The sequence below is a fragment of the Rhagoletis pomonella genome, unplaced genomic scaffold, assembly GCF_013731165.1.
Source record: "Rhagoletis pomonella isolate Grant_MI unplaced genomic scaffold, Rhpom_1.0 Rhpom_scaffold_00001, whole genome shotgun sequence".
In the NCBI taxonomy this organism is placed as follows: domain Eukaryota; kingdom Metazoa; phylum Arthropoda; class Insecta; order Diptera; family Tephritidae; genus Rhagoletis; species Rhagoletis pomonella.
The window spans coordinates 44,335,269-44,358,355 of record NW_023458555.1 but is presented as its reverse complement, the minus strand read 5'-3'; the positions used below and the strand labels follow the sequence as shown (position 1 = coordinate 44,358,355).

At 38.5% G+C, this 23,087-nt stretch overlaps 1 protein-coding gene and 1 long non-coding RNA gene across 2 annotated transcripts in view; one reads left to right on the top strand and one right to left on the bottom strand.

Moving 5' to 3' along the window:
* Nucleotides 1-564: 564 nt before the first annotated feature.
* The window catches only part of LOC118744550, a gene marked incomplete in the record, with an annotated part of 46,740 nt that continues 24,217 nt past the window's right edge, over nt 565-23,087 (bottom strand). Inside the window, 1 exon segment of the mRNA XM_036477670.1 lies at nt 565-5,238. Coding sequence (XP_036333563.1) covers nt 2,404-5,238 — 2,835 coding nt within the window.
* The window catches only part of LOC118744604, a 248,084-nt gene continuing 236,175 nt past the window's right edge, over nt 11,179-23,087 (top strand). The window contains exons 1-2 of the long non-coding RNA XR_004993573.1: nt 11,179-11,406; nt 13,530-13,728. This is a non-coding gene — a long non-coding RNA (uncharacterized LOC118744604). The remainder of the gene's footprint in view (nt 11,407-13,529; nt 13,729-23,087) is intronic.

Below are 23,087 nucleotides of genomic sequence, written 5' to 3'. Positions count from 1 at the left end.
ATATTTATATTGCATTTTATGGGCAGTGGCTGTGACAGTAGTTATACGATAAATTTTGTCAATGTTGTGAGAATAGGGCCGTTATTTGCTGGTACTCCAAAATTCTTTTATCTTCTTTTTTTATAGAACTTAACTGTAGTTGCTATTCATAATCTACTTATTAATAGCAGCAGAAATTCGAAGAATTTCCATCGAAGCCGTATGTATATTGCCGGAACTAAACAAATTTACATGCATACAAATATTGTTGGTCCACACTGGAGTCCACAGCAAAACTAATCGTGTTATTCTTGTTTTCGTACGAATCGAATATAATTGAGTTTTCCTATCATTTTCCATACAAAAATTTCAAATTTTCGATTCGTACGAAAACAAGAATACTTTGCTCTCTAGCGATGTAATGCTACGTGTCCTTATCCGCTGAAATGGAGTCCTTGTACTGTTTGGCTCTTTGCATTATATCGCCTTAAAATCATCACCTCGTATCCCCACCTATGGTCAGCTATTGTTTACGTAAGCTCATATTTTTAAAACTATAAATCCATTTAAATGAAAGCAAATTCATTAAATTTTAAAAACAAATTTCTCATATATTTGCTTTGTTCGTGTTTCTTCACTACATTTTGTGATTTTTTTCTATAAAACATGTTTTAAACTTTTGCTCCATTTATAAATAAAAATACTAATACTTATGTCTAAATTACAGAATACAGTAATAATAATAATCATTTGCTTCACCAGCATGAAATTTGTTCCATACTTTTTTTTTACGCACAGTATGTATCTATATATGTACATGTATAAGGAATTGTCTTTATATCTACAGTTAATGAATTGTCTACAATTACATAACTTTCACATATGATTTATAATTTTATAAATACTTTTGTAGTTTATTTCATTTCCTCTCATCTCGATTAGTGGTATTAGTTTAAAAATTTTGTTCTTATTTTAGAGTTCTAACTTTTTTTAATCTTACGTAATTGCAGCTATTAATTAAGAGTTACGTAAAAATGATTTATGTACATACCAAAGACCTAACCTATAAGTATGTACATATGATGCAAATATCTGAAGTATATATTTTCGAATTCACTACATATATATATGTAGATAAAAAGTATATACAATTTAGAATTCAGCTAGTTTTACTTTTGTGCCTTGAGTAATACATTTTAAGATACGATTTTACGGTTTGGAGGAAAAATTGGCAAAAAGTTAACAAATGTTTATAAAGTAGGATAATTGCGTGTGCGTTTGTGTGTGAAATTAAAATTGCACTAAAGTTAAACCAATTAAAATTTTAAAATTATAAAGTTATAGTGTTGCATGTGTCTATGAAGTGCGCAGACACATACTACACATTAACTTAGTTGTGGGATTTAAGAATTTTTACTTTGGTTTTGTTGTTAGAATGCAAAATGAAAGAATATTTATGTATATTAAATGAATATTAACTGTTTTTTTTATAGCACCTGATGTATACAGAAATTTACTATGTAATGCGTGGTGTTGCAGAAAACAGTCAATATTATTTATGTACATACGTATATACTTTTATAATTGAATCTTTCATAAATTTTTTTTCGTTCAATGAAAGCTCGAATCCTGAAGGGGTTGGATGCACAATTCGAAAGAAATTTATCATTTAAAAAATTAAACAAAGTTTCAAATTTTCGCAACTATTACAAGTTTTCATTCAAATTAATTACGATTTCAAAAAGAATAAAATGCTATATAGCATATAGCATAATTCGTGACGTTTAAAATTTTTGGTAAAAATAGTTAAATAAAATATAGTTAGAAGGTCATTTGAAATTGTCTTTTTATTTCGATACTTCTTTAAGTACGTTTTTACGCTTCAGGACCATTAATTCATGCGCAAGTACGCGTTAAGGTAGAAAAGAACTTCGAATAAATTTCTTACGAATTACGCAGCCCAGCATGCTTTATTTCTGGCTCTCCACTTGCTGAACACACAATTTCCAAGGGCTTTCGAAACGTAAAGTTCACAACCTGAGCATTTAACACTTAAGAGAACTTATTTAGTTGCAACTAAATTGTATAATACAAAGGGCATACTGTTTTACAATAACAATTTGCTGACGAACCGTCCTATGACTGCCTTTTTTATTCCAACATGGAACTTTCATAAAAATAGTATAACATTTAATTGGCTGTTGTGTTTTCTCTGCTTGCTGTGCTGCCTTAGTTGGATCAGCGTCAGTGCGGCTGCTTCCACCATCTCTCCCATGCGCTCCAACTGTGCCAAGCACCTTGCGCTATTAGCAGTCACAAACACCAGCAAGGCCACCTATTAGCATTGCAGTACCGCACGCCGTCAGAGTAGAACAGCGCGTGGCACCACGTCTCCTGCATTGTACCATTGCCTTACAATTGATACTAACTGCCGACCATAATGTGCGCGGGTTGTTCTAGCTCATTGTCGTGCATGGAGGAATAACGCGACGCTGCCACCACAGGCGTTAGGCTGCTTTTGAAGAGTTCATCTGAGCTTAACTTGCAGCTGGGCACCAGTTCGGTAAATTCAGAACCCAAACCAAATTCCATGTCGAGGAATCCATATTCCCATGTGGAAGAAGCTGATGCAGCTGCCGCATTGGCGCTCATACTACTCACATAAGAAGAGGTGAGCGAATGCGTCGCCGATGAGATGGTTGAGAGCGTTGTGAAAGTGGCTGTCGAGGAAGAGGTACATGTGTTGAATGCAGCGATGTTGTTGCTGTTGCTAGGAGCTGAAGCGCTGGCGCTCGTACTCGAGGCGGTTGTTGATTGCACGGTGGTGAAGCTGCCGCTGATTGTGACTGCAGGCGGTTGGGCTGTGATGTCCGCTACGCTGACGCTTGTCGCTGCTGTGACAGGCACTGGCGTGGCGGTGGCTGGGTTGGTTATCGACAATGCAGGCGGCAAAATGGCGAAGAGGTCATTGCTGTTGAGCGGATCGAGCGCGGACTGGGAAGATAAACTAAGCACCGAACTCCAGTTGATGGAGCGTGTGGAATCGTCATCCGCGTAGCCAGAGTCACTGCTGTCGGTGGTACTGACGACGGACGTTGTTGTGGTTGTAAGCGGCGTTGTGAGTACGTTGCTAGATGCATTTGTCGCCGTCGCCGTGGAAACAACATTGTTGGTTGGCGCATTTTCTGTGCTGGGTGCAATTAATGTTTCTACGACTACGGACTGCTGCGTTTGCGCCGCAGATTGCGTTGGTGTTGGTGATGGTGGTGCGGGCGACATTGCTGGCTGACAGGGAAATGGCGTAGCGCGACCGGACTGCGATTCCCGGAAGGGGTAGTGATCATAAGGATGCAGCGTCGCGGGCGGAGATGTCGCCGATAATGTTGGGGAATCACAGTTGTTCATGTTGATACTAGTAAGACTATTGCTAAGCGCAAAGCCACCGCCGAGCTTTTGTATCTGCTGCGGTTGTACGCTCAAGTATGGTGGTGGCGTGTCGAGTCGCTCGGGCTGATTCTGGTATTGCGGCACATGCTGGGAAAAGTGTTGCGTGGGCTGCTGTTGCAGCAGCGATGGCGGCTGGTGTTGCACCTGATAGTCCATGTTAGACAGGCGAGCGCAGTTCATAACGGGCGGCGCATAGTCCTGGTGCTGTTGATGCAGCATTGTGTGCGGCTGCTGTGGGACTAGCAATTGTTGCGGCGGCTGCTGCGGACCCAAATGATGCTGCAGATGATGCGGTGGATGCAGATGCTGATGGTAGTGATGCTGCTGGGCGGCGGCCGCCTGCGCTGCTGCTTGATGCATCTCCTTAGCTTCCGTTTCGATTTCGCGATCGATCCGCTTGAGGGTATTGCAGATTAGTACCGATCGGTAGAGCGACTGCTCGGATACCTGGCGAAAACGCGACAGCTTGAACATGGAAAGATTTCGTATCTTCAGACGCAGATCCTTGTAGCAATTCTTGTTTGTATTACACCAGGCACCCCGACCATCACAGCAGCGCTTGAGTGGGTGGCGCGCATCGAGATTAGCGGCGGCCACATGTAAATTGCCAAAGGGAGGTGGTGGTACGACGCTTGCGGTGTTAACGCTGTTCACATTGGACACAGGACTGCTGCAGCCCAGCTCCAGATACGATTTTCCGTTCTCGGCACAGCGAATTGTTTGCTGCTGTTGTGGTGGCTGCGGGGGCTGCTGCTGGGGTGGTGGGTAGGCCGCCTCTGGCGCCACATAAAATTGCTGGCCGCCACTAGCCAGCCCTCCAACGGCGCTCTGCCATTGCGTGAAACCATTACCGCCAGGCATGCGCATATGCTGCAGGCTACCAGTGCGCGAACAATTCTGCTGCGGGTATGGCTCTGAGTAGTAGTTGGGCCGCGAGCCGTAACCAAGCGGTGCAGGCGCATAGCTGCCGAGTCGCTGTTGCTGATGCGGGGACGTAGGTGTTGGAGGCGGTGGCGGAAATGAGTGATATCGCAAGGGACAGTAAGTAGGTATTATACTCTCCTCCTCCTCGTAGTCATCTTCAAAATCGTCATCATCATCGTCCAACTCGTCGGCACTCAGTAGCGTTGTAGCTAACGTTGAGCGTGTCGCAATACTACCCCATGGGTCACTCGGTACTGCGACAGCTTGCAGTTTCGAAATGCAATCGACAGGCTCTGTGGCTGAGTTAGTCCATGGCTCACAGCAGGGTACAGCAGCAACCTCTTCCAACTTTGCAATACTGTCTTCTGGGACGGGGGTGGTGGAAGTGGGAGGTAATGGCGTTGTAGCGGTTATCTCTCTGGCCATTGGCAACAACGATGCGACCACTGATGGCAAACTTGTAGAGCTCGAGGTTGTGAAGCCTGTCGCTGACGGTACCACTGGGTGTGGTGTGTTTGAGTCAGCGGTTTTAGTAACTTCTTTACCATTGCTAATACTATTAAGGATCCCCGTATTGCTGCTGTTGCTCCCGTTACCACTAATGTTGCCATTTGCGTTGTTGTTGATCACTGTGGTGTCCTTTAGGGCGTCTGAGGAGCCGTTCGTTAAGGTTCGCATGCTGGCGGTTGCATCTTTTATACTGATGCCATTTAGTTGCTGTTGCTGCTCCTCAATGGCTTCGATGTAGTTGTTATTATTAATTGACCATTTGCCTGTTTTAAGGGGAGGCGGACTGTTGGTATATGTGTTGGCCTGTTTGCCATCGAAGGTTATCTCATGTTTCCGCTTGGTGGCGGCAGTAGCTTGAAGACCCATTGCTGAATTGATCTGAAAACGAAACAAAAGAAGTGAGAATTAATGTATAGCCTTAAAGGGATCTAGTATTTAGTTGTATTATAAAAAATGCATTACCAAGATTATTCAGCCTCATTGTGAGAGTCGTGTCGAATGCAAGTCGTTTTTCGAGGGTCTTGTCGTACCGAAAATTGTATGTCATTGCCTAAAATTTCCACTCGACAGTGTATTAAAATGGAAAAACTTGTCACGTCTGCATAGTTTTCGACGCTTTTCGTCGTTTACTTATTTCAGCACTACAGTAGACAATGCCAATTTTGTCAAGTCGTACAATTTAGCCTAATTTACGACTACGCAATGAGGCTGATTACACAATAACTTATACATGTCTATTTGACTCTTAAGTATATGTAAGACTATAGTTACATTGAGAATTCTACACGTGTCATCTATGGCAAACACTAATTTAAAAGTTAAGTCCAAGCGCCAGAAAAAAGATCTGCCACCTATTCCCCAGTCGACGTTTTTAATCGACAACATTTGCAATGGTATAACCTCTCATACCTTACTCAACAGAAGCAGATGCCTTAGACGCCGTACATGCTGGTGTAAAATGACGGGCAATAAATTAGCCTGCCAATAATCAGCAACTCCGTAGTCATTACGTTTTCAACCTCGCTCGCTTGCGTTCCTTAATGAAGAAAATAAATATATACTCCCTAGCTCTAGCCAAGATTGCGCTAACAAAGAAGGCGTAAGCAGCAGCGAGAGCAACAATAATCAAGAAATCGACAAGGATATGCTGTGCAGAGTAAACATTTTCGACCCTTACGCTGAGCGCACTTTCCGTTCGTCTATGCGGCGCGCGTACAATAAATGCCGGCATTACAATCGTTAACTTATACGCTACTAGCGAAGGAAAATTCCATACAGAGTCCTCAATTTTTTGAAAGTTTATGTATGGTCTTAGGACATTGATTCGCTACTTGTAAGACGAATTAAATATTTCATTGTGCTTATGATGCTGGCGCTGGATATGAGATCGAAAGCAAGTAGGGTGGAAGGTGAAATGTGGATGTTTGTAATAATGTAAGCGTAGCAATATGATTTGGCTTCAAAGCTACAAGCGTAGAAAGGGCATCCAGAAAGCGCCGGTGAGGTTAGAAGCTCTGTGCTTCAACCTCTATGCTCCAGTAGATGGTGATGATGGCTTACTAAATAAGCTTCAGCTTTAATTGTTGTTCGTCGGTTTGTTGCTTCCAACCCACATCAACGTCACCACTGCGTGCCTAATTTTCTTCGTTGACGCTGTGTTTGTTGGATTTAGCGAGCTTTTTTTGCCCCCTTTTACATATGTACATACATAAGTACTACATATATCGTCGTTTATATTTCAAAATGGTTCTCTCTCTTATAAAGCATCCGCATTTGTGGCCAGTATATTTTAGGACGAATGGATAAAGCTTGAGCAAAGAGCTTGTGTGAGCAAATCCAATTTTTGGCAAAAAACGCGGTTTTGCAGAGCGACGATACGCGGTTTTGTACTTTAAACGGCGATATGTATTTGTATGTACAGCGTGTAAAATAATAACTCGCACTAAGTTTTTTGAATTACGATGTGGTTAGCTTAATTTCGATTAATTATTGCTTCATTCATAAAAATATAAACTATCTACGACATATTTTAGGCATTGATTTCAATCCTCGTACTCTTGATTTGCAGGACTTGCAAGCGACACGGGATCGTACAATACATACTTACATTATTTGCGCTTTCAGACTTACAGGCTCATTGCGAGAGTCGTGTCGAATGCAAATCGTTTTTTGAGAGTCGAATCGTATCGAAAATTTCTTCTCATTGCCTAAATTTCGACTCGACTAGTGTATTAAAACGGAAAAACTTGGCAGCACTGCATAGTTTTCGACGATTTTCGTCGTTTACTTATTTCAGCACGACGGTAGACAATGCCAAGGTTGTCGAGTCGTACAATTTAGCCTACTTTGCGACATACGGAATGAGGCTGTTAATCTGAATATGCGAAAAAACGCGCTTAGAGACTGCTGTAAAGCATAGAAAAGAATAACACAAATTGTTGCATACGATACAAGATAAATGAAAAGCCAAAGCTTGGATAAATGTACTTCGATAATAATTTCTTTCCATACGTTGCTTTTGTTTTCCCTGAAAACACAGCTTCAAACGCCTGAGAAAAATGTATTTCTCAATTTGATATCAAATGTTTTTCTCAAATGATTCTCAAATTGAAAACGAGGTTTAAATTTTACATTTGAAATTCATTTGAGGTTGATTTGAAGAAAGATGGCAAGTGTCAAACGACATTAAAATGCGCAGTTAAATAAAAAATTGTAAGAATAAAATTAAGATCAATTGAAAAAAATGAATAGAAAAAAGAGAAGCTCTCAAATAGTGTATTTGATGTTTGCGCGGATTGAAGAAGCTGCAGCCGTTCAAGACGTATTTATTATAAATTACTTTATCTTAATTGTTTCTTTTGTTATGTGCATATATATCGCACACCGTCTTCAAAAGAGTCACAACTTAAAATTTGGCATTTTTGAGATTATGCGCTAAAAATGCATACAGACCTTTTATTTATCTTTCAGCAAAAGCTGGAGCAAATTTTTGTTATAATTTGTTAAAAAAAACCTAAGGTAAAGTCGCCCTTGCCCATATGATTGTCATGTGCTAAGAAATAGTTTTTCGCATTTTCTGACAAATGTGTTATTTTGAGTTGTGACTCTTTTGAAGACGGTGTGCAATATGTACACCGCAAAAAAAAAATATATATGAAATATACATTTCCTATAATAAATTTTATTTCAACAAATTGATTTGAGAGTTAACAATATTCGCAAATGGAGATCAAACCCTCTTTTTATTGAGAAAGCTGTAATTTTCAAATCAATATCAAATTATTTTCAAACGTTTGCCATTTGAGAAATACTTTGATTTCTAATCATTCTCAAATGTATATCAAACCTATTTGTTTGCTGGGTTTAGGCAAAAATTGCGCCATAGTTACCTGTATAACGGCGCTAGGTAAATGCTGGGAAACAAAATTTTTGGCGAGTTTTTAGTTTAAGAGAAAGTCTTACAAGCAAGTGCAAGAAAGTAATAACAGACACAGTCGGTTTGCGAGCTACGAATGATTTAAGCTATCCTAAAATTTGCTGCGTCAACGAAATGGCGTCAACAAACTCGCAACTGGCAAAACTGGCAGCTCGCAAAAGCGGAGGACGTGGAGACCTTACAACGATTTTCAAAAGTAAGAATTCCATTAGAAGAGCGTACATTGGCATAGACTAATGGGGCTGAATCTAGATTTGTGTTGGTGGTACCGCAAACAGACGGCTGTGGAATTGCAGGAAGCTGCCAACTGTCAGCTGGTCGTTTACAGACACTTAGCCAGACATTTGTCGATAGACTATGAAATGCAGTACAATACCTTACCCCGTCGCATCCAATGATTATACTATTTTTAAAGGTGCGTCCTCAGTTCCTTCTCTTCCTATCCATGTTTACTGCTGCTGTGCTTAGCTAAAATTCTGACTCAGCCGCTGACGAAAGACTAGCCTCTGCCTTAGCGTACATCAGAAAAAAAAGACAAAGCCCCCGTATCTACATTTCTGTATGTACGTATCGAAGTCGTCACTGAAGCACACGTGCAGTTTTCCTACAAAAGTGGCGGTGGTGCTGGCGAAAGGCATTGCCTTGGTGGTGGAAATTACTGCCATAGTCATTTCATCCCTTCAACACGTTGCATTAAGAATGTGCGTCTTTGCCGTCGCTGAAACTAGTGAAATACCATACTCGCCGTACGTTCGCATCGTTTATACGATGGATGCATTTCCCTTCGAATGAAAACAATGCGAACAACAAAAGCAAGGGAAAACGGAATACAACAAAACAACTGCCGCTACAATGTGCGACCCTTTTGCCATTCTGCAGGCTGGTCGTCCGCTTTGGGTTGTCTACATCTCTGGTGAATACGCAGTTTGCTCCTTGCCTTATTCTTCTTTGTTTTTACTGCTCACATCGCTCTGTCTGCCTGCCTGCCTACTGGCTGACTGTTTGGCATGTACTCTTCGTATATTTTTAGAAAATTATCTCAACAGCCACCGCCGTCGTCATCGTATTCGTCGCCGCAACATTTTGTCGGTCTGTCCTTCCCTTCTCAGTATGCTTCTGGTTGCATTTATACAAAATACGACGCATTGGCGGTAACATGCGATATGTGCCTGCATATGTACTTATATGTATATATATATATATATATATACATACACATATGAAATATGTATTTTTCCATCGGTGCGTTCCGCCGTTTGTTCTTTCCCTTTTCGTTGGTCGTGGCAATGATGTTGCGTGTTGAACGGACTGACGGGTGTGCGCTTCCATGAAAACCGAAATGAATGAAACTCAAAATAAGAAAGACTGACAGACACAAACATGTGGTATGTATATGCGTACGGAGCAAACGACCGACTCGACTCGGGTAAGTGCTTACATATAGCATGTTGCTTATGCATTTTGGAAACATTGAAGAGGGTACGAGCTGGGTTTATATGTGCATACATATGCATATATGTAAACAAGAGCATTCTCGCCGCCCTCATTATTGTTGCGCTGTTAGGAATTACAGAGCTGCTTTACGTTTTTCTCATTACAAACTCCCTAGCATTTCTTTAAGTTTTATGTTTGATGGATATTTTGCAGCTGAAGTGCTTGTATGATTGTGTTTCCATATGCTGGTTCAAAAGGTCTACATTAGGTACTTACGTATGTGTGACAATATGTTGCCAACAGCTGGAAGATTTTTCAACACTCAGCTGTAATGTGGTATACGAGGGATATGTACATACAGTGGTGCAAAAAAAGGACACCACAAAATCTTATTAAAAAGTTGAAAATTCGGATCCAATTTTGCTGAATTTTTATAAGTTTTGCACTAAGTTTGAAGAATGAATTTATATGGTCTTTTGTTAGATAATGAGCTACAATCTTATAAAAAAATAATAAATATTAAATAAACGAAAGAAAAATTGGAAAAATTTTAAAAAATGCCGTGTTCCTATTTATTTTTCCACCACTGTAGCTTTGATGTTTAAAATATTCTATACTTCATACATTTGTATTGCAGATCGGAGAAATGTCGAATTGTTTTTTTTTTTGTTGTGTAGGAAGTGCCTCATCAGTACGTTCAATAATAACATCAACTTAAGTTTTTTTTTGTAGCTCAAGCTACAGAGAGCTTTCAGAAGCTGGCGTTAGCTTTCACGCCTAGTAACTATGTACATATATATGTATGTATGTACAAAAATTGGAAACTTTTTTTTGAAAGATCTTAATGCTTTTTGTGGTCTGATGCTACTTGTGTCAAGTTAATACTGATCCTATGTATAAGTATGATTCGCGCTTTAATTATTTCAGTTGCTAATATAAAAGATGTGTAATTTTTTAGTTTGTTTTTAATTTACTCGTGAACCGTTTTGGAAACTGTATGAGAGTGTAAAGTGAACACTTTCCCAATTGCTTCAATGTGTTTTCTTACGCAGTTCTCAAACGCTCAACAACATTAACCAAGAATAACAACGGACCATAAGTGGTACGACGTGATCAAATGGCAACAGTGTACATACATATGTATGCTGTACTGCTGACATAGAAAAATTTCTCTCGCCATCCGAGATTTATTTCTTGGCTTATTTTCTGGTTAAGTTTGCAGTGCCAACACCGATATTCAACTGACACTGAAGCTGTTGCTGATGCTGAATGGTGCTGGCGGTGCCCACGCTCTATTTTCGTTTGCTTTTACTTTGTTGTTGTTGCCAATTGCCGTAGCTATTTGAATTTTACTCAATCTGCTGCATTTTGTTGGTCGTATTCTACATTTCAGGCGAGGGCCGCGACTCGCTTGCTGCCATTTCTTGTTTACTTAGTATGTTCTCGGTCGTCGAAGAAACCGACACCGACACTGACGACGATAAAGTCGAATGTGTATAGTATTTTTAAAGCTTTTAAGACTTTGCTTTTGTATTTATTCTTGAATTTTAACTTACATATGTTTGTAATTGCGCCGTTTTCTTTTGCCTGTGCATCGTACTTCGTTCACTCGTACAAGATAAAATGAAATAAAACTCAAATATTGTCAAGGTGCGGCTGCAGACATACTTATTTAGGTATGTGTACATAATTACATACATGTACTTGTGGGTGGGTGCAGCAAAACGTTCATCAGCGTTTGAAGCTTGCTTGCTAACCCGGCTATAGTTTGTTGTATTGGCTTGGATTTTGGTTCAGCTCAGTACTGGTGCTGGCTAGCGCCAATTGTTACCTTTTTTATCGGCGCCTTTTCGGCTTTCAGGTCAAAGTTTGTTACGATATCGCTATATAGTGTGTCAAAGCCGTTGTTGATTTTAAGTTTTAACTGACAAGATGCCAAAATATTAATTTATTTATTATTTTAATTTTATTATTTTAGAAATTTTATATTACTCCAAAATATAGCCTTTACTTTATGTGTCTGCATTGAAGGCATAACGGTGCCAATTCTACTGTATTTGGTTTCATTAACAAATTTTGTTAAATATCTACATACATTGTTGACTCCGTTTTTCTTTACTAAAAGGTTTTCTACATTCATATCATATCCGTTTATTAAACGTAAAATTTCTTACCCACTACGTTTTTCTGCGAAACTTTCCATCCGCTTCAACATTCTCGAGCACACCTTAGTAACGCTATATCTCGCTTAGTTGCTTTGTTGAAAATTGCTTTAAATTTTTATTCTTCATTCTTTTATTATTTGTTTTTCGGGAGTATTTCGTTTTTTTTTTTTTTATTTTGTGCGACCGACATGCGTCATTACTGAGTCACAGCATTGACTGTTTATCGCTGGCGACTTGCTTGCTCGCCATATTGTGCCTTAGTCACTTAAGAAGTAAAGTTATGTTAAGTATTTATCCGTTGCCTGTAGCGGACATATTTTCGCAATGCAACGTCTGATTCAACTCAATGTGATTCTTAATTCATGTCACATACATATGTGCATACCTAAATATGTATATGCAGATATAAGCCCATTGGCGTGAGTGAGTTGTTTCCAGCAGTATTGGGATAATCATGGAAGAGGCAGTTCTTAGAAAGATTCCTCTTGTAGTGTATGAATCATATGCATGGCGCATGCAACAAATGTCCGCTATTACGCATATGTTTCATCATATCTCCCCACGCTGATTTATTACTATGTCGCTAGACAGTACCCACACAACGGCAGCTAGCAACTACTCTCGGGCAATAAGCGACTGGGATATCGCGAGAATGAAGCGAGGGTAGGTAGAAGAAAGCAAGGAAAGTGTAGTGTAATAACAATTTTCGGCGCACGTGTTCACTTTGCTTGCGACGTCACACACACAACACACAAACTGTGTTCCACCCATAACCCACTCGTTGCTTACAACCGGCCAAACATCCATTTACCCACCTATCCTGCCATTCATACACTTATCCATTAATCTTTTTTCGAACTAACACTGCATGCATGTATCTTGCTTAGCAAAATACACATCGTGTGCGCTTTCAAGGGTAGCTTTGCTGCTGACGACAAAGTTTTTCATTCACTCACAAATGCAGCATGCAGCCACTTGATAGTCGCTAAACTGTATTGTTTGTGAAGGGTGAATGAATTCCCTTTAAAATTGCACGTATATGTAGGTTTATCAAAACCTGTACGAAAATGCTTACTAAGAAGCAACGCTATGTCGTAGTAAATCTTAGCGAACGTAAACAATGTACATATGTATGTAGACTACAAAGACGACATGCACGAAAATGATATTGATAATAAATATGACAAAAGATCGAAATCAAAGAACAATCGCTTAATATACCACATATTTTCATGAATGGGTTATACGTATGTATGTATGGCAAAGAGTGCTGCCTAATTGGCGATTAGCGTGAACAGTATGCGCCCAGGCAGGTGAAGAAACAAAACATAGTACAACAAAATGCATCACTAACGTTTACTACTCTTCTTTTCCCACAGTAAATCAACTTTTTATTGCCAGATTATACATTTAAATTTTTATGACTTATTTATTCCATTGCAAAGTAGATCTGCCTGCATACTATTTTTGATAGACTTTCATTGTACACGTATTCGTATATTGTTTGTCAACAAAGTAAACGGAGGTTGCTTTTATTTATGAGCTTTCTGTTATTATTGCCCTTTTATTACTAAAATTTACTCACAAAACGTCGTTGTGCTTATAAACAAAGTTTTTCTCTTTGCTTTTTAAAGGTGTAGGAGGCAGCTGTAGTAGTAGTAATACATATTATTAGCAGGCGTAGACGCATCAACCATGTCAATAACCCGGAAAGAAAAATGTAATTAAAGGAAGCAAAGTCTCGAAGTTCACATACACACAAACAACGACACTTGGGCGCTCTCCCACTCTCAAACAGCACACTCAAGCACGTTCACTGTTCATTCAGACTAGGTATGTACGTAAATATGTTTGTATGTACATATATTATAAGCCATGCGAGATATAGCATCGTGCAATAGTAAGCACGGAAACAAAACAATGCAGCAATTTAAAAGCAGCAATACTACTAGTTCAAAACAATAACCAAAGAGGCAGCACTGCAAAAAGGAAGCACGTTTTCTGTTGAATATTGAACTCAGAACATGTATTCTGCTTCTGTTGATGACGTCGATGAAAAAGTATGCCAAACGAATTATAAAAAAATTTCACACCAACAAACAAACATAAGTTAATGGAATTTATTACCTTGCTCCTTTGATTATTGAGTATACTCTGACAATTTTTTGAAGGTCGCTGCATAAATTTGTCACATCGCAAGAGCAAAAAAAATCATAAGAAATATGTATTGAACAAATAAACAAACAAGAAGGTAAAAGACTTTAGTTGGTGGTGCTGCGCCGTCGTCGGGAGACGATAACGATACCGCTCTCCATAGTGCAAGAGTATGTAAATAAATAAAAAACTAAACAAAAATCATTGAAAAGTAAAGGAGTAATACCGGAATCGTGAAAAGAAATGAGAGCGCGCATATATAATGTACTACATATTTTATTCGTCATTACAGCTGTTTGTGTGTAATAATTTACAATGTGGTGCGCCGACGTCCATTGAGAGCACACAACAGACGGTAAGTAAAATGAAAATTGAAAATAAGCTCAAGATGCACGTGGGTAAGTAAGATGTTGTATACATATTTATTATTGGCATATTTAATACGAAATAAAAGAAATAAAAAGAAAAAAATCAGCATCGATTATAAAGCTTTAGTGAAGAAGACGAAATGCTAAGTGAAATTAATGATGATGTTTCCATTCTCAATAAATCGAAGAGACTAGTCCAATTCGTAACAAAAATGCAAGTACAAAAGGTAAAGAAAGCAGGGGGAAGGAATAAAATAAAATACAAATTCTCGAACGCTCATAATTCAGAAAACACTTCTCAAAAGATTTCTACGGTATTCAAGTTACGAAAGCACTCTTCTCAGAGGGGTAAGTAGACATTTTCGTATTAATATAAAATTTGTACATAATGTGAGCAATATATCGTTAGAGTAGTCAAAAATGGATCTAGATAATAAGCGCACTAAACGTTAATAAAAAAGGGTACCAACATAGAAGCTGTGCAACTTGTCAACAAAATAAATAACAATACCTAATGCCGCTCTGGGCATTGCTTACCTTTGTGGTACATTTAGACAGTAGCGGGACAAAAACAATTACCACCAGGGTTCGAAAACCAAAACAAACCGGTGTCAACAAGGTACATCCAATTAGTTATAGAAGTAAACTCAAACAAGTCGTTCTCGTTTGTTAAAGAAACTAAATATATATTACATTTACATATAGGGTCCCTAGCACGTGCGTTCTGTTTACACGCTGCAAGCAATGACGTTTGCGAATATAAAAACAAAGAATTAATTCACAACCAACTTGCACAAATGCTAAGGCCACAAACTCGATTTGCTATCCTTTTCATAAATGCAATTAATCACGCATTAATTATAGTAATGAAAATCTTATTTAAACGAATTTTCGACGAATAAACAAATGAAAACAAAAGCAAGCAAACATGTGAAAGCTAGACGCTTAGACGAGAACGTCATGCTTTGATGATATTGCTGTTTTGGCGTCGTTGTGGTCGTCGTAGCTGTTAATGACATTGTCGGCGCTACGCATCACATTATGAACGCAATAGCGGCATTTAATATGTAAGCATGAAACAACAAACAGCAGCAGCAACTTTGACAGCTGATTAAATTTATGAGTGTTGTCGTGGAGAACGAAACTGAGAGCATAGACAAATGGTGATGACGAAACAGGTGGTGGTAATTTAAGGCAATCCCAACAGTGCTTATAAGTGCTTGCTACAAGACACATTCATGCGTACATATATGGTATATTTGTTATGCAGCGCCAGCTGGAGATGATGTGACACATGCGTTTAGCGTGACGTAGTAAATAATTTCAAAGCTTGAAAGTAGTGTGAGAACGAAAGTGTGCGTAAATTACCAGCGGAAATCATTGCAAGTGAGTCAATGTAGCCTAACTGTTGGTGGTTAGTGCTTAGTTTGTTTACGATTTTTGTAAAAAGAGGAATGAAGAAAAACATGGCAAATTATTGAAAGTGTGTAAACATTGTTGGATCAGTTGCATCAGATGCAACAAGTCGATAATAAATGAAATAAATAAAACCAGACGCGCGCTATGTAGATATGTAATATAAGAACGTTATCTAGTCACCTGATATGTAACGAGCAAGACAGCGTTTGTTTTGAACTGTATCGACAGCAAATTCTGCAACTCGAATTTAAAATTAAAGGAAAATATCTACAAGAGAGAAAAGCTTAAGATAACAGTAAGCATTGCATTTTATTAGATTTACCAATAAGTTTTTAGCTTCCGATATAGTAATACGTAGAGCGCACTAAGATAGGCAAATGTGTGCTAACATTCGCTTATTGCTTAAACGAGCCCAAGGAAAAAACGCTGTTGCAGCCTATAGAGTAAAGTAAAGTTTTACCCGGTGTTTTCATTAGTGTTAGCAACGGCACCGGCAACTTTAAAACCGCCAACATTTATGCCGGCAATAAAAAATGTCCTAAAAATAAACACGAACAAAAAAATCATTGGCTTTATATTGTTGGCCCCGCGGTGACGGCATGAATTGTACGCTTGCAGCTGGCGTGCCAACATTTTAAGAAAATAAAAATAAGCGAGCATTTAAAGACAGTCAATGAGCTCTAACTAAAAGATCAGTTTAGTAAACCAAACCTGCCACGATACGAGCCACATCCAGCGGTGAAGTGAATTTACGCTTGGTTTGAAATGCAACGACCGGTTGACTAGTCAGTCGGTCCACACAACGACAGTAAACATGTCGAATCAACCAACTAACCCGCTGTGTACGCGCACGCGCAATAAAAGATTTCACATACGCAGCAGTATGTTGCTGTTAACTTTACCTTCAAATTCCAATCTGCGTTAAAAAAATCGAGAAAACAATAAAATGACAACCCACCTTTTGAAAACGAACACCATAATACAGCTTTAAGAGCTGGCATTCCAAGCAGCAGTCAAAGACCGAGTCACAAAGTGGAATAGAGCCAGCTCAACAGTTATAGCATGGAGTACTTGAAAGCCACGCAAGTCGATGTTCGAGTTGGAGCTAGAGACGAACGCCTGAGCCTTCATAGCTTTTATAACAAAACATTTTTATTACAGTATTTTGCTTTCCTTCATTTCGTTGTCCGTCGATCGAATTGGTGTGCTGTGTTATTGCTTTATGCTTTTACAGCATCGATGCTATTCTGCCGTTGGCTGGAGCTTAGCACTGCTCGTTTTCAAGCGAATACAAGTAAATTTAAGCAGTAGAGAGCTCCTCGACAAAGCAATTTTTCTCCGCATAGCTTAATTTGAAAAAAGAAAATCTGAAAAAGATAGCAACAAAAATCGCCGTCAACATGAAGCAAACCACTCGCAAACCTGCTTGGCCAGTCGTCGTCCCATGTCTTGCTTTCATACGATTTGAGCACATTTGAAGCGATACAAAGTGAACTCGAGTTACTGGTTTCTTTTGCTGTCAAGTCAATTTACTATTGACTGATGGACTGACGACTGACTATAATGACTAACTGCATGGTTGCCTGTTTCGCTACTTTACCCGCAGGCCTGCAGGTCCGCTGGTTTGTTGTCTTTATTGTTTAATTCGAATAGCGTAGATCTATTCAAATGCCGTTTCAACACGCGCGTTTCTCTTCATTTGTGTCGATCGTCCGGCGGCCATGAAGGCCCACTTCACTAAAAAAAAATATTTAAAAAAGTAAAAAAATTACAGCTCCATGAAATTGTAAAGAATATCTGTGGCGAAAGCTACCAAAACAATAACATATGCTACACGTGCAACAGCAAATAGTCGAGTTTGCGGTCGTTGTAGTTGTAAATGTCAAAGCTCACCTGAAAGCGCGTATTTTGATGTCAGAGAAACCCTTAGAAACTGAGTCACTAATAGCGGGAAATCGGATCGTTAAAGTAAAAAGCTTTAAGTGCATTTCCGTCAGCATCGATAAGCTCATCTCACAGTTCTAAAACAAAAACTCGCGCTAAATGACTATGTAAATGCTTTTTTGTACTTAGATTACCTTGCGCATAAATTCCTGTTTATGTGGATATCAATACGAAGGCAAGATCATTAGCTAGTGCTATCACCTTTTATAATTTGGTTGTACCGCTGCCGTTTTCTCAGCAAGTTGTCATGTAGAAAAAAATGATGAGAAAATACAGTCAGTTACACGTACATATGTTTGCAACTAAAGGGCGGAAGTGTCCCACTGAGTGTTTTGCAGACTGTCTGTAACATATGAGTGACAGGCTGCTAAATAAAGCACTTGTTGAACTAACGCATTAAGAGTGTATATAACATAGTATTTGGGAGCATTTAGAATCGACAGCACAGCGAAACGCTTTAGTTTAAGGTGTGCGTTTTTGTAGTTTTTCAGTTTGTTTATACGTCTGAAAATGGGGCAAGGCATGACTAAACAAAACAATGCCACTTTTAGACTTTGCTGGGGATGGCTATGACTGTGACAATCACACCACTATCCAAAACCGCTAATGTCATGCTGTTCTGTATATACATAAAGAAACGACGCTAAGGATCAGCCGCTTACAAAAAAATTAAGCATCGTCCACGGAAATGTCTGCACATGCTTCTACCAACAATAGATGTTATGTGTCTCCACATAGAGTCGAGACTAAAGGCGCTATTTGTGCTGACCTCTGAAGACGAAATTCCCCAAAATAAGTAGACATAGTGGGGGATAGTCTTAATATTGAAAGCCTTTTGACACAGAATAGCACACTTGAAGAGATGTGTAAGCGCTGCACCACCTTTGTTGAAGATTTTTCATTTTCTGGTTCAACTCCATAGAGCAAATACGCAAATGATAAGAATTTGTCTAGAAGTCCAGGCATAGCTCCTTTGAAATATGTGTGTATGTATCTTAACGGGCAAAGAATACACACCCGCATTTGCATCTGTCCCCCTCGCGCCAACTCTGTATTCTAGAACAGCTGATTTCCTTGCGAATTGGAGCAAATTGATTGGGTTATATCGCTTTTGTTTTGTCAGCGAGAATTCGCATATGTTCTAACACTACAACTCAAACACACCAATACACTTCCAAGGTCCGAGTGTGCGGCAAGTTGAGCGCTCATTGACTTTTGCCCCATGACGGAGCATGCTTAATGAGCTGAGTAAATGGGGCAACACTAAAAGCATACAAATTCCAATACCACGAAGAAATGTTGCGCAGCTGGTTGACATTGAAATTCTTGCAGTCCTTATATTGCAAATGGTTGCTATTCTTGTTGTTGGTGACATTGCACATTAGCGATTATCTGACTTTTGTTTAGTTATTTGTCGGCGTTGATATGCAGCAGCAGGTAATAGCGGCATGTCGCCTTCCTCACATATATATGTACATACATACGTCAAGCATGTGGTGAGATTGCTGTGGCGCTATGAGGCACAAGCATAATATATATACACACTTACAAACATATGTACCTAGTTTGCTAATCTGGATTTTTGACTGCGCCACTCGTTCGTTTGCTGCTGATAATTGATGTGCATTTCTTATAATCATTGGTGTGCTAATATTTTGAGTGCCAGTATTGTTGTGGTCATTGAACTGACGACCACAAAGTGTGTTGCAAGTGACATAAAAATGGTTTGACAAAAGAATAAGTAGTTGAGTTTAAGTTGTGCGCAAAGGTATAATGCGCTCACGCCATAATTGCAATTTATTATCAACGCTTTTGTTGTGAGTATCTTTTGTTGTTGTCGGCATCAAGTGCGTCTATGGGTTACAGGTAGTAGGGAATTCCCTTTAGACCTTTAAAGCTATTACATTAATGACTGTAGAATTGTAAAGGGGTTGTTAGCTCTTTTCTTTTATTTATTTGTGAGGTAATGACGTCACTATGCGCTCTCCTATTCTCTTAGAGAAATGTTTGCACAAAATATTTACACTGGGATGCTTGTGACATAATTTCTAAACGAAATGTTTTGCCTTTGATTATAAATTCTTTTTGAAAAATTATTTAATGATATAATCCTTTATCAAGGCTGAGCCCTATAAAACAAATAAGCTCCCTCATCGCAATTACTCTCAAAAATACAACATCAAGACGACCGGCATAAATCGAAAGAGAAGCTCAGCTTAACACTTGCATATTCTGTAAGCGCCAATTTTTTATTAAGACTACCCTTTGTACCTTCCGCCCTATAAAAACCCCTGCCTCACACACACACACACACACAGAAACACAGGAAGTTTATTCAATTGACCACCGAGACACTGCTATATTTTTCTAAAATAACTCATTCGCATGCACATAAGAAACGCTGAGATAGCAGAGCTCCATTGGAAAGGTGGGGTTAAACTGCTTGAGTGTCAGTTTTAGACTCCAGTGCCTTCCCTGTTTTTCTACGGGACATCCTAGTGTAAAGAAATGTGAACATAATAGTGAGGGGTTTTCATCTCTACTGACGTTTTCCGATAAGCAGAAAGCTTCTTTTTTCAAGTTAATTGGAACGAATATTATTTATTGTATCTAATATTAATTAACTCCTATTGATTTTAGCTTTGGTTCGAGATCAAATTTTCAGCCTTTACATATATTTGTTCACCCCAAAAAAATACAAATATGAAATTTTCAGCCTAAAATCTTATTTTATTTAATGACTATATCTGTCAGTCTAGCGGTAGCCATTTAAAAGCCAAAAAGTAAAACGATTGCCTTAAAAATGTGAGAAGTTATCCGTTTTCAACAAAAAATACAAACGGAATCACTTTCGTATTTTCAAAAACGTCTCGTACTGTTCAAATTTCATGGTTCAAAACGCAATAATATAAATATAAGTAAAGTAGAATTAAGCTATATACGTTAAAACAACATTACTAAGAAAGTGTAATGCAGCCTTTTCGCGTACTTTTTTGGAGATAAATTTATAACAAAAGAATCGACTGAAGTGTACTGAGAAACATTTGAAGCAATTGTATGGTACCCTAGGATTTTACAAGCACTAATCGCGGTAATAATCATTATCCTTGTACCAAATGAAAACAGAAAAATATTTTACATCGTTCAATACCATAAAAAGCCTTCCCGTAGTTGCAGACCGCTAAGTAACTGTAAATAGCTACATCTATACAAATATAGTACCTGCATACACTTGAACGAACGAATGGAAAGACTCAAGCGCATGCGATGCTATGCTGTAAGTTTGATATTTTTGGAAATTCATTGCAAAGAACTAAAAATACAGCCTGCATAGCAAAGTACCCGTGCCGAAGGAAGCAGTGCACCAAAATAGCACAGACCGAAATTTACAAAAGAACATACCAGCTAGCAGACATGCATAAAAACATACAATGTACGTACAAACAGTATTATAAAACGAAGAGTTTGGAAATTTTTACTCACAAAATTTACACTGAAGAAAATCTATGGATGCATTACTTGGTTATCGATAGCAAAAATAGTAATTAAATTTAAGAGAGTAAAGAAATAAAAATTCATTGCGGAACACATTTACGAAATTACTTCAAAGGAAAATATCATAGATGGAATATAGTAATGTGTGTACGTTCTTCAGTGAGCTTCGTATGACGAAAATTTACCTACCTATTTGCAAACTGCTACATTAGTCTGGTCCTGGATGCAACAGGATAAGTGGACAATATCGGCCAAAGAACGTTTAGCTGAACGACGATTGATATAATGAATGGTATGTGAGAAAGGTTGGCTATAGCAGCATGAGTAAGAGCTGGGTGTATGTGTGGTATGAGCATGGAGAGTATATCCTCTGATTCTTCACAAGCAGAAAAGGACACGCACAATCATGCGCATAGGCGAAAAGTAAGGAACATAATGCAAATGCGGTGACGAAAAAAGAAGAGGCAGAGCATAACACTTTTCTTTATAGGTCGTTAGTGTATTGGGGTAAGTAGGTACTTGGTTTTTTCTTTAAATATGTAACTTGCTAGCCACGGTTGCCAATGTTGCTTGTTTCCAACCAAACTTGGTTGTTTTTCTTTTATTTTTTCAATTTGGTTTTTTCTTTTTTTTTCATTAGGAACTAACAAATTTTTTCTTTAGAAAAAGTATTACTGCATATTCAAAGCCAAAATGAATTTTTCAAATTCCTATTTTTAATGTAACATGTTGTTTCATAAGTATTTCAATAATTTTTATTTTCCGAAATAGCCAAAAATTTAAATTAATGTTGTTTTTCCACAAAATTTTCATTAAAAAATACGGCTTCAAGCTCAGTAAAATTATTGAATTTTTTTTTTTTTGTAATAGGTATGTAAGTGGATAACAAATTTGGTTGTTTATTCTTCAGATTTTCGTTGGTTATTTTTTAACAAGTGTCAACCGTGTTGCTAGAATACTTTACTACATAAAAGTATTTTGTTATACATATGTACGTGCACTTTAATACATAATACCAAGAAGGGCAAACGAAGTTTTCCCATTTTCCGTTCTCAGTTTTTGCATTTTCATAAGCATATAATGAAGGGCAGGTAGATCAGGTTTATGACATTTTCTTAGAAAAGTAATACATCAAGAGTATATGTTGAATGATCATTTCTTGTGGCACAATATACGATCAAAGAAATGATGGTCAGGAAAGTGTACAAAATTATTATCAGAATATACTCGGGAAAATATGTTTCTTTTCCGTAATCCAGATTTTGGGTGGCTGGTGAAACGAATTAATTTTGAGTAGCATGTAGGCAGACATGTTGGTGATAAGATAACTGGAAGTAGGCGCTAACCATCAGCAACTAACAGTATAGGCGCAAACGTATTAGTGATTAGCTAGCTTCTAACTCCGCATAAGCTGACTGCTTTCTTGGGTGTGAAGCTAGAGATAGGCGCCTACACTTTATTTACATATTCGCAACTCGGACTGACTGCTTTCTTTTTATCATTTGTCACCGCCAATGCGACATTATGCTGTATTATTTTAGATTTTTTTGTTGACTTTGCATTACCAACAAAACGCCAACGCTGCCAAGCAAAAGCGCTTATCAGTTTTTCGTTCCGTTCGCAGAACAACGAAAGCAACTGTGATAACCAGCTGAAAATCAGTCATACATACATGTGTAAGGATGTAACAGAAATGTATGTACATATATGTTTATATGTACATGTCCATACATAATACATATGTACATACATGTGTATTATACGTAGGTGCTGTTTTATGTGTCGAAACAAGTGTTAGCATTGTGTTGGATG